General features: G+C 38.1%; 1 protein-coding gene and 1 non-coding gene across 2 annotated transcripts; one reads left to right on the top strand and one right to left on the bottom strand.

The window, feature by feature from the left end:
• Positions 1-5,598: 5,598 nt before the first annotated feature.
• On the bottom strand, positions 5,599-5,670 carry TRNAM-CAU (transfer RNA methionine (anticodon CAU)). The gene has a single exon. It is a non-coding gene; the product is annotated as a tRNA-Met (tRNA).
• A 1,945-nt stretch (positions 5,671-7,615) lies between these two features.
• LOC141490092 (histone H4) lies at positions 7,616-8,036 on the top strand. The gene has a single exon (XM_074190354.1). It carries the CDS (start codon positions 7,675-7,677, stop codon positions 7,984-7,986), a length of 312 nt encoding a protein of 103 aa, XP_074046455.1. The 5' UTR covers positions 7,616-7,674; the 3' UTR covers positions 7,987-8,036.
• The last annotated feature ends 4,630 nt before the right edge of the window (positions 8,037-12,666 follow it).

Here is a 12,666-nt window from a genome sequence, read left to right as displayed (position 1 = left end):
TATTTTACTATAAGAAATGAAGAAATAGATAATTTTTTTTACATGGAAAGGCTTTTATGGACTGATGATATGTGAAGGGAGCACAACCAGAGGAATGATTTATACTCAATATTATAAAAAATAAATAATTTTGAGGATGTTTATAAACTCATAAAGATTGAAATTAATAATCCAAGAAAATGGTTTGTACAATAATAGCATTATAAGCCAAACAACTTTTGAGAGTTAAAAGAATTATGATCATTATGATCATTCATAATTCCAAAGCACTAAAACTATATACATTACTGAAAGGTGATAGAATGAGACAAATTATGGTATATACAACAATTGAGGGAATTTGTGTTGTTTAATTACACATAATTGTTATAAGAAATGCGTTTTTCTTTTTCCATTTTTCAGTGGAGTGAAAGGGAGAAAATTATATTCCTGTTAGTATTTTTAATTGAGAGGTAGAGATGTACTACAGATGTGGGCCTATACTTGTGTTGTCACTGTGTGAGTTGAAAAGAGGAGGAAATATAGGAGAAATGTTGGGAATGTAAAAACAAAGTTGGACCACAGATTGGATTCATAGGATAAGTGAGAATGAGGAGCCAAGGTTGACACTGAGGTTTCAGGATGGGTTGACTAATCCTTTCTACAGCTGAAAGGAAAGTTTGGACAGAGGAGATAACAAATTATGTTTTGGACATTTTGAGTTTGAAATACCTAGGGGAATATGTCCAAAGTCAATTGCTATGTGGTACTGAAGTTTAGCAGAAAAATTTGGGTTGAATGTGAATAATATCTGAATATAAATGATAATTGAATTCACAGAAGCTAAAAAAAATACCATCTGAGACATTATAAGCAGATGAGGAAAATGAGCTTAGGAAAAAGCCTTGGGGGGGGGGGGTTACCTGTGCTTGGAAGGGGTGGCCTGTATGAAGATCCAGAAAACACTGAGAAGAAATGATTGAACAAGAGAACCAGGAGAATGCTGTATCATGAAAATCTAGAAAGAAGAGAATATCTGGAAGGTGACTGATAAGATCAAAGACTGCAGAGAGGCAAGAAGAATGTAAACTGGAAAAGGCCATTAGACTTGACATTTAAGAAGTCATTGGTAACTCTGGAGAAACTAGTTTCATGATCAGGTTGGTGAAGTTGAATGTCAAATCATGAGCTTTATCATCTTGCTTTGAGCCATGGGGGGAATAAATAATCCAGTCTGATAAAACTGATTGGGACTTTTCTTCAAAAACATGTTTTTAAATGCATAAAATAAAATATAGAAGATTGCAAAGTAAACTGATCATATTGAAATAGCTATCAAAATGATTTTAAAAACAAACAATTTCATAGACTCCAGATTAAGAGTCTAAAATAAGACAAGAAAAATAAGAGAAATTACTATTAATTTCTTTCTACTCCCAAACCACCAAAGGGAAAGTCCACACATATTGCTAAAGTTAAATTATTTTCCACTCCAATAAACCCATCTCTACATAGAAGGATACAGTACAACAAACTTAGAACATTTTCTTGGGTAGATACCTGTAAGGGACTGTTGTGGGAGTACTAAGTAAACCTTTATCACATGGTGCCCTGGAGCACCACAGTATTGTTTTACTGGTTGATTGGAGAGTGCCACAGGAGTGGGAGTGGACCAGGGACTGGGAAGGATATTTAAGCATTTGTATTCTAGTAAATAAATGAAGAACTTGGAGAACTTTCCATCCTTCTCTCCTGCCTCCTTAAAGCCAGCTAGCAGGAACCTAACAGATACCCTTGAAATCACTCTAGTTGATAAAATGAACTTCTGCCCTTCTAGACCTGCACAATTTATATAACTCACAGTATCTATGAAACTTAAAGGTATGCTTGTTCTCCCAAATTCTGCTTCAGATTCTTGCTGCTCCATGGTTCTCAGTCCCCCTTTATCCAAGACCATTTAAACTGGTTCTAGAAGATCTTTTCCTTTATGTAGGCACTGCCTTTCTTGGGCCTGAAACTTCTTTGTTTGATGATGGAGTCTCTCCTTCTCTACGCCACTACTGTTTCACTCCTATCTCTGCTTCCTATAGTTCTTGACTTGACAAAGTGAACTCTGTGTAGGCATTTTGGTTCCATTTACACCAATGCAGCTCACAAAGCAGGGATTAATAAGAAACAAGGCTAGCAAAGTAGATATGATCTAGATTGAGGAGGGTCTTATAGGAAAAGCTCAGATATCTATATGTTATCCATTGACCTAAGGATTCTTAATCTTTTAATGTGTCATGGATCCTTGATGGGACAAATCTGGTCTTTAAACAAGTACCACTTTATCAGACTAATTTGCTTAAATTCAAAATCAAAGATAATGCTTAATTTCTTTTAGAAGTTAGTGACAATGAAGCTGCAATTTTTCCCAAGTTCACAACACCTGAAATCTAACCTTGAAGTCCTTCTATAGGTCCCAGGACAAGAACCTCTGCCGTAGGCAATGGACAACCAAGAATAATTTTGTATGGGGGGCTATATATTAGGATTTGTATCATAGGCAGATTATATTGAGACTCATAAAGAACTACAAATATATAAAGATACACAGAGACTAAACATATAAATACACAGATATATCAGACCAAGAGTCATTCCCTAATGAATAAGCACATCAACAGTTCTCAAAAGAATTAGTTAACTAAAAAAAAAAAAAAAGAATTGATAACTGTTAATAACCAACCATATGAAAGATGGCTCCAAATTGTTAAGTATAAGAAAAGAGGATAATAAAAACAATCAAGTTTCAGTTCAGATTCAAACAATTGGTAAAGTTGATAAGATATGGGAATGGTCATTGTTGAAAGTGTTGAAAGTGTTGGCACACCCAGCACACTGTTAGTAGAACTGAGTGGTGGTTCAATAATTCTGGACAGAAATTTGGAATTCCACTAAGAAAGTGACTAAAATATCTATAAATTTTTATCATAGTTCTCATTTTTTCTGAAAATATTTTTCCAATTGCACATCATAAAAAGTTTTTCAACAATTATTCACATGCATATGCATTTTTTATAAATAATTTTCTTCCACCCTCCCTTTTCATCCCCCTCCCTTCAGTAGAGAATAGTCTTGTGAATATTGTACATATACATTTGTGGTTAACATGCTTACAGATTAGTCATTTTCTGTATGAGGAATGAGGACTAAGGGAAAAGAAAAAAAGCCATTGGATAGGAAAGAAAAACATAAGAGAAATTTTTAAAAAGTGAATTCAGATTCTGTAGTGTTTTGTTTTTCTTTCTCAGATTGTAGATAGCATTGTTGATAACAGAACTCCCAGGGTTATCCTAGCTCATAAACATTTTTTTAAGGTTTTTGCAAGGCAATGGCATTAAGTGGCTTGCCCAAGGCCACACAGCTAGGCAATTATGAAGTAGGGAGGCTGGATTTGAACTCAGATGCTCCTGACTCCAGGGCTGGTGATCTTATCCACAGCACCACCAAGACACCCCCTAGGTCTCTGAACTTCTAAGAGGAGCTGCATCCATCAAGGTTGATCAACTGTTGTTAATGCGTACAATATTCTCTTGGTTTAGTTCCCTTCACTCAGCATCAGGTCCTGTAATTTGTTCTTTGCTTCTCTGGAGTCCAACCATTCATCATTTCTCATAGAACAATAGCATTCCAGGGACAGCTAGGTGTGGAAGTGGACAGAGAACTAGCCCTGGAGCCAGGAGGACCTGAGTTCAAATCCAGATCAGACACATTACCTAGCTGTGTGATCTTGGGAAAGTCACTGCCTAGCAAAAACAAAATAAGAAAAATAGTGTTCCAGAGCATTCACATACCATAACTTGTTCAGCCATTGCCCAATTGATGGGCATCCCCTCAATTTCCAATTCTTTGCTACTACAAAAAGAGTTATTATGACTATTTTGAAACATGTAAGACTTTTCCCATTTAAAAAAATTCTTCTGAATATAGCCCTAGTATTAGTATTACTGGGTCAAAGGGTATGATCGGTTTTATTGCTCTTTGAGCAGTTCCATATTGCTCTCCAAAATGGATTAATTCAGACTCTACCAACAATGCATTAATGTCCCAGTCCTCCCAAATCTCTCCAACATTATTCATTTTCCCTTTTTGTCACATAGATCTCATTGTTAAAAATATATCCTAAAGGAGATCAAAATAAGAAAGAGAAAACTAAAATATTCATATCACTGTTATTTGATGGAGCAATGAATTGGAAGGAGGTCCAAATTGTAGGACATTAATGTAATAGAATATTATTACAAGAAATGGTACAAAAAACATGGAAAGACTTCTAAGTATTGATGCTATGTGAAATAAGGAGAATTAGGAAATCAGGATACTCAAATGACTATAATGATTCAACTAGAACAGCAATCAAAAATTAAGAAAAAACTCTACATGCAAAGACCTCATATTTTTGATATGTTGCTTAACTTTCCTGAATAATTTTTTCTCACTTTTTCTTTTTTTGATTCAGGCATGGTTCTTTATGTAGAAGAAGGAAAGAAATACATATTAAAAATGATGCAAAAGTGAAATATAAAAATAAAAAGATTGGAAAGTCATTTTGGCAGCTGTATGGAGGATGAATTAAAGGGGGAAAGGCTAAAAGTAGTGAGGTCAATTAAAAAGCTCTTCCTCTAATACTAGTGAGAGAAAAATAGTGCTTGAGTGAGTGGAGAAGGGGATGGAATCAGAGATATTGGAAAATGATAGCATGAGGCTTAAGATGGGAGGGGAGGAAGAGATGGAGGAGAAAAGCTGAGAGGTAGAGGAAAGAATCAAGTATAATTCTGAGGTCGTGAAATTAAATGTTTAGAAGCATTTGACATATATTGGAAAAGCTGGTTTGCCAGAACAGATCAGTAGTTCTGTTTTGGATATGCTGATTTAGAGAGGATATATATTCAACAGGCAGTTTGAGATATGTGTTTATAATTCAGAAGAGAGGTTAAAACTACCAATTTGGGAACTGCTACACAAAAATAATCAAGATCAGCTGTGTAACCTTGGGCAAGTCATTTAACCCCATTGACTTAAATAAATTAAAAAAAAAATTTTTTAAATCAAGATCTCCACAAAAGTAGCTTGCAGAGAGAAAAGAGCCCTGAGGGAAAAAACCCTGAACTGAATATTGGTGAACTAACAGGATAATCTTGAGAAAGAGAAAATACTTCAACTATTTTTATTTCAGTTTCAGCTACAAATTGTAATATTTACAGGAAAAGCTTACCAAAGGAGCAAAACTGTATAAGCATGAAGTAGATCCAGAAATCAATCAACAAACATTTTATTAATTGCCTACTGTGTGGTCAGGCTGAGTGAGAAAACTGTACTTTTCTTTAAGGAGTTTACATTTAGAGCAGATATAAAATAACCTTTTAAATTATTTATCAAGAATCTTTTCATGCTTTTGAATAACATGCCTTTCTTTTAGCTTTTGCACAGATTATAGCTTCAAGATCTGCAAAACACGGGAGGCATAATCCATCTGTTCCATGAATTGTATGCCTTAAAAATTTTTTATAATTATTCTGACGCTTTTAAAGGTAGTAAACATTTTTGAAGTTACAGAAACTAAAAATTGCTATCTAGCAGAGGATGGTTTCGATCCATCGACCTCTGGGTTATGGGCCCAGCACGCTTCCGCTGCGCCACTCTGCTATATGGCTTCACATCTTGATTGGCTCCTAATTAGGTTGTTGCTGAGTTTGCTGTTTAAAATTGAAAATGTTTTGGTACAGTTTCTTTAATTTTCTTTTTACAAAACAGTCTTTTCAAACACTATCCCTGGAGCCTGTATTCACTTTAAAATTAACTGTACACTAGTTGGTCTTCCAGGTTCGACAAAAAAGCTAAATGTGAGATTTCAAAAGTAGAGTGCAATGCACACTCTCACTCAGGTTTCTGGGAATGTGGTACGCGTGTACAGTCACAGAGTGTGTCTGGGAGGAGGAGGGAGAGATGAGATGGATGAACTATGGATGACCAGTTCATTTACCTAGGCCAAGGCTAATTTTCCTTATAAGTGACAACTACTTTGAAATTTCCTGGGAAAGAGAAAGGAAAAACGAATGGAAAAGCAGCAAAATTAAATTAGAGGTTTGAAATGTTTTCAGTTCAATTTCTCGAGAATTCATTAAGAGACGCCTCTTACCTACCACCAGGACAATGACTGCAGAAGTATATAGAGATAAGGGTTGAACAGTCCTTACCTTCAAGTGACATTATACTGAAGTCCTAAGAACAAATAAATGTCTATAAGTAAATGTAAAACCTAGGGAAAAGTGGATTCGGAGGAAGCTAGGTGGCAGAATGGATAGAGCATGACCCTGGAGCCAGTTAGGCCTGAGTTCAAATTTGACCTCAGACACTAAATAATTACCTAGCTGTGGGACTTTGGGCGAATCACTTAATCACATCTGCCTCGAAAAAAACAAACAAAATACAGTCATTTTGTGGGGAAAGACTGAGAAAACAAGAAAGGGTATTCAAGACCGACAGGCAACCCATTCCTCTATGCTGTTTAGGGGATGGATTGTTGTTTCTTAAATGAAAAATGGAGATCTTTAAGTGAATGTACAATAAAAACCACATTAACCAAGAACCTGGGAGACATCCACGATTGAATCATCAACGTGCCTCTAGAAACCCTCAGAAGACATCTCTCCCATGAACATCTATGAAAGAGAAGTAGGATTCCAGGATCATAGAACAGAACTGGAGGAACCATGGAGATCATCTATCAATCAATAAATCAATCAGTGAATATATATTAAGTTCCTCCTAGATCCTGGACTGGGGATACAAAAAAAAAGAAGGCAAATATCTGTCCTTGCCTTCAAGAAGTTTACAATCTAAGGATCCAGTCTTATCTCATTTTACAGATGAGGAAGCTAATAAGAGTCCTAAACGTTTTAGAGAATCACTCAAGGCCCTTGAGTTAAATTAAATGAAACTTTTCTAACTGCATTTTGCATTAACGAACATCTTACTGGGTAGGATTCAGATCTGAGTTCCTGAAGTGCCACTCACCAGCTAACCAAGTCATTCTGCCTTCTCTCGGATGCAGTTCCCTTATTTCATATTTGGATTAAATGATCTCTGCCGTGCTCTCAACCCTAAAATCCTATAAATCAGTATATATTCTAGCCATTTCTGTCATTTTGACACTGCCCCAGGTCGAAGTTGAGTAGAGAAGCAAAATGCAAGTATATCTATATCTATATCTATATCTATATCTATCTATCTATATATATATGGTGAAACACTGGGTCTAAACATTAAAAAAATCAATTCGTGGTCTTGTGTGGTCCTACGGACAGAAAAGGAACGAGATTGCGCTTAAACATGCTTTTCCACTTTTTCTCTTATTTACAAACTTCCTCAGCAGAATTCTCCCAGAAACGTGTGAAAGTCTTTTCTAGCAACAAAGAGAAAAATCAGGGGGGAAAAAAAATCTCCGGGGTGGAAGGGATGGGGGGGGGGAGGAATTGAGACAGTTTTTTTAAATAAAGAAGCGCGAAAAACAGATTTTTGTCCCCGCCCACGTGTGCAGTCTTCAAACAGGTCGGCCCTTCGGTTATATAAGCGGTCGCTTCCCAGAGGAGCTCATTCTGCATTTAGCGGTTTTTTTCGGAGTAATTTAGAGTTACTAAAAGCTTAATCATGTCTGGTCGCGGCAAAGGAGGCAAGGGTCTGGGCAAAGGGGGCGCCAAGCGGCACCGCAAGGTGCTGCGCGACAACATCCAGGGCATCACCAAGCCCGCCATCCGCCGCCTGGCCCGGCGCGGCGGCGTCAAGCGCATCTCGGGGCTCATCTACGAGGAGACCCGCGGCGTGCTGAAGGTGTTCCTGGAGAACGTGATCCGGGACGCCGTGACCTACACGGAGCACGCCAAGAGGAAGACGGTCACGGCCATGGACGTGGTGTACGCGCTCAAGCGCCAGGGCCGCACCCTCTACGGCTTCGGGGGCTAAGTCCGCTCCACCGCGCCGCTCCCCAGAAAACCAAAGGCCCTTTTCAGGGCCTCCACGCTGTCCCTTAAGAGAGCTGCCGCTGGCCCGTGGAGGCCCGCCCCGGGAGCCCTGGGCTGGGTGAGTGGTCATGGCTGCTAGGGCGCTCCGAAGCGGCCTAAAGGAGCCATCCCTTGGGCGGACGCGGGTGCGAAGCGCGGCGGCTTCCGACAGGATCGGGGTGGGCCGGAGCTGACGCCCCGTAAGTATCCTAGGACGAACAGAAGAGCCCCCGGGGGGCTGCACAGTCTCGGTCACCCAGCCGTGGGGCCGGGCCGTACACGCGCGCGCGGGCCAATCCGCCCTTAGCTTGGCAAGTTGTTGGTCCAATCAGGAAGAGGCTACGTGATGCGGCCCTGAACTTGAGCTATGGAGGGCTCTACATCTCCCGCCTAACTGGAGCCTGCGGGTTCTTCATAGGAAAGGGTAAAAGGGGTCGGGTCGGGGTGGGGTTGGGGAGACTTACTTGATTTCATGATCCCCGACAACGATCTTGAAATATTCATTGTCCCTGAACTATGAAAATGGGTAGAGACCCTGACATTAGTTGTGGACCTAATAGAATGCTAAGTCAACTTTTGGTTAGGATCCCATTATCTTTTTTCTTTTGGTATTTGTAAGGTAATGGGGCTAAGTGACTTGCCCCAGGTCCCATAGCTGAGTAATCGGTGTTTTGAGGTCCAATTTGGAATTTGGGTCCTCCTAACTTTCAAGTCCCATATACTTTTAGGTTTTTGCAAGGCTAGGTAAATAAGTGTCTGAGACCGCATTTGAACCCAGGTACTCCTGACTCCAGGGCCGGTGCTTTAACCACTGCACCACCTAGCTGCCCCTCCCCCATATACTTTTGGGCTTTGGCCTAGAAAGGTAAGTTTGCAAAGTCTTTAACATGTAATGTTCACAGTAATCCAATGAGATGGAGATGACACCTTTTTATAGATGGGGAAGTGACTGGCAAATATTCCTCGGGGGGGGGGGGCCTGAGCTCAAGTAGTCATGTCTGCCAGCCCTGAACACCCTCAACCTGAGTCTTAGGGTTAGTGTTACCCAGGTCTGGAGAGGAAAAATACCTCAACTTTTTAAAAGGTGGAAAGCACGTTCCTTGAGGCTAACAACCTTAACTAAGAAATGGTTTCTGCCCTACCTCAGGATCGTAAAATGGAGGTTACCTTCGGAGTAACTGAGGGACTGTGGCTTGCCTGAGGACACTCTGCTGATTTGAATTATGAAAATATTAGCCAGGTCTAAGCTGTTTAGTCTTATGTTCTAATCAAAGTTTCTCCAGGCACAATCCAAGAGGACTACTATGCTGAGGTAATCAAAGGCAAAAGTAATGATAACTAATGAGTGTAATGGTGTTACCTGCTCCCTTTCTACAAGAAATATTTTTATTTTTAGATCATTTGGTTCTCCTACCCTTGCATCCATCTATGCATCTATAGCCTCTGTGATTGATCTCCTTTCCCTAAATGCCTAAACTTTATCACTCAATGTTGATTTTTCTGTTTTTTTCAAAGTGCCTTCTATAAGTTAAGTATCTCTGCTCTCAAGATTCACATTCTAATGGAGGGTAGTGGGGAGAAGGAAGAAAGGGGAGGAAAAATGCACACAAAGAAGTCATGTGCAAACAAACTATCCAGAATGAATTGAAAATAATCAAATGAAGACACCAAAATGAAGAGGTTATCTGGAAAGGCTTTCTTGAAGAACAGGATTTTAAGAGACTTGTTTGGTCCTAAAAAAAGGACCAATAACATCAGAAACTTGGGAGTGAATTGAATTTAAGTGTGCAAAGTCACCAACCTCATTCTCCAGAACTATCTAGTTCCAAGAGTAAAATATAGATCAGAATGTCTAAGAGATGGCCCCAGTTGCAGTGGAAGACCTTCACCTTTCACCCAGGCTTGGATCAGGAAATGGAGACATGGAAGGAACACATTCCAGGCTTAGGGACAAACATCCAGAAGTCAGGAGATGAAGGATCTTGCTTGAAACAGCAAAGACCAGTGACACTGAATTGGAAAGTAAGTTGGGAAGTGTGTGATATAAAAATGTAAGGAGGCTGTAAGGGGAATTATGAAAGACTTTGAATGCTGGAAGATTTTATATTGGATCCTGAAAATTATGATGGAGAGCCATAGGAGTTTATTGAGTAGGGGGCAATTTACATGGTCCCATCCTAGGCCAATTAGTCTTCAAGGATAGCTCATCTTGGCAGTAATAAAGATATAGCACATTTTGGGGCAATTTCCTTGTTATTGGAATGCATTAAAACCTTACAGTCATATTGAAAGAAACCAAGTTTAGGTCTTATGAATGGGAATAAAATTTCTACTCTTGAATCACCAGTGTAGACAAAGTCCAGAAGTTCATGTGAGCAAGATGCTAAGTTTGATCTAAGGTTCTTTGGGTCATAAACCAAGATTATTTTCTTGATATTATCATCACTTCACTAATATGAATTTTTAGATCAAAAAGCAAAGAGTTTTGCACCATTCTCACTTTACTTTTCAGTTCTAGTTCTCATAATTGGTCTTCTGCTCTCTTCTCTTTGAAAGTAGATTTGAGATCACAAGTTGAGTGTTTCACAAAGAGATTTCTCCAAATATGCAATACATCTCTGGGATACTTGGTCTTCTTATCTTATAATATTCATGAGTATAAGCAAAAATATTACTATGATGATTATAATTTATATAATAGATAAATGCAGATCATCCCAACTAAGGAATATATCATTTAAGTTAAACTTTAAATTAATAAATTAAATTTTAAATTAATTTTTACTTAAAATGTTTTCTGCTCACATTAAGAAAAAGAACACACACACACACACACACACACACACACACACACACACATATCAAAACAAATTCCTACATGTTTATGTCCAAAAAGTTTCATTCTGCCTCCTGTGTCTATTACCTCTTCTTCAGGAAATATAGAGTGCTTCATCACTGATCCTCTGGAACTGTTTGAACACTCCATTAATCAGAGCTCATAAACATTTTAAAATTTCACACATATCCCAATATCCTAATATTTGATCTTTTCAGTGCAAATGCATGCAACGCCACCAACATGGAGGAAATTATCAAAACATAAATAATGAAAAAATTGCAACTGACCACTCAACATTTGTAACAGACAAGTAAAAATATTGGTCATAGTCTGAAATACATTGTATATGTTGTATGAGTGAATTTCAAAGGGCCCAGAGCAAGTATAGGTAGGAGGATTCCAGGCTCTAAATTTTAGAAGGACAAGATATACTAGATATTGGAAATGTTTAAAAATGAAACTCTGAAGACAGAAAAAAAAAGGAGGAATGTAAAGAGACCCTACTTCCCAAAACAACCCAGAAACGTTTATGAGGACTGAGATCCCAGAAGAATGAAGTAGACTTAAAAGGAGAATAACCTGTTAAAATAATGCCTATGAATGAATTAATTTATTATTAGAATGATATTTGCCTCATCAAAGATCAATTGCATCTAAAAAGGGTTAACAGTTTGGGTAAAAATCTATTTACCTGGAGTTTTAGAAAATTTTATTAAAATGTAACTGAGAGAACCCAAAAATGTAAGTAAAAATTTATGTAGGTTGGTTATCTTCCCCCAAGTTAATTGGAACTACTCTCTTCCTAGATTTAAGGCATTGTTTTGTGTAATAAGTTATTCAAACTCACAATTTATAAACTTCCACAAAATGGCCATTCGGCCTATGATATCAATATGCCTAAACTCAATAAAATGTTTAGTCAAATTGTGAGCAAGGTAAATCATGCATCAGAGAGGGAGAATACAAGACATTTGTACTCAGGACTGAGTTCCCACTTCCCAAAAGCATAATCCATAGTTTTGACTAGACACACAAAGTATATAGAGATTTTTGGCGGGCAAAATGTTGTCTCTGTTTTTTAGTACTCTGTACAGATTTGCCAAAGATCTCCTTCCAAGGAGCAAGTGTCTTTTAATTTCATGGCTACAGTCTTCTGTCTGCAGTACTCTTTGAGCCTAAAAATATAAAAATCAGAAACTGCTTCCAGTTGGGACCAGTTGCCAAGATCTTGAATTTTTTTTTTAATGTTAAAGCATCAAATCTGCTTTCACACTCTCCTTTTTCATCCTCATCAAAAGGTTCCTTAATTTCTCTTCACTTTCTGCCAATAGAGTGGTATCATCTGTATTTAAGATTGTTGATATTTCTCCCAGGACCCTTAAATTCTAGCGTTTGATTTCTCCAACCTGACATTTCACATGATAATTTGCATATAACTTAAGTAAATGATAATATATAACCTTATACTCCCTTTTGTTTCACATTCACTTCTAATGTTGCTTCTTGGCCTGAACACAGGTTCCTCAGGTGATCTGGTAACCCATCTCTTTGAGAAATTGCCTCATTTTGTTGTGATCCACCCAAACATTTTAGTGTAATCAGTGAATCAGAAGTAGATATTTTTTTCCTGGAACTATCTTGATTTTTCCAGAATATAGCAAATGTTGGCAATTTGGCCTCTGTCTTTTCAAAAACCAATCTGCTCTTCCAATTCACATATTGCTTGAAGCCTGGCCTGCAAAATCTTAAGCCTAATGGAGCTTACATGTGAAATTAGTTACAACTGTTCAATAATTTAAACAT

Source organism: Macrotis lagotis, chromosome 5 (assembly GCF_037893015.1).
Source record: "Macrotis lagotis isolate mMagLag1 chromosome 5, bilby.v1.9.chrom.fasta, whole genome shotgun sequence".
NCBI lineage: Eukaryota > Metazoa > Chordata > Mammalia > Peramelemorphia > Peramelidae > Macrotis > Macrotis lagotis.
This window is presented reverse-complemented; position numbering and strand designations above follow the sequence as displayed.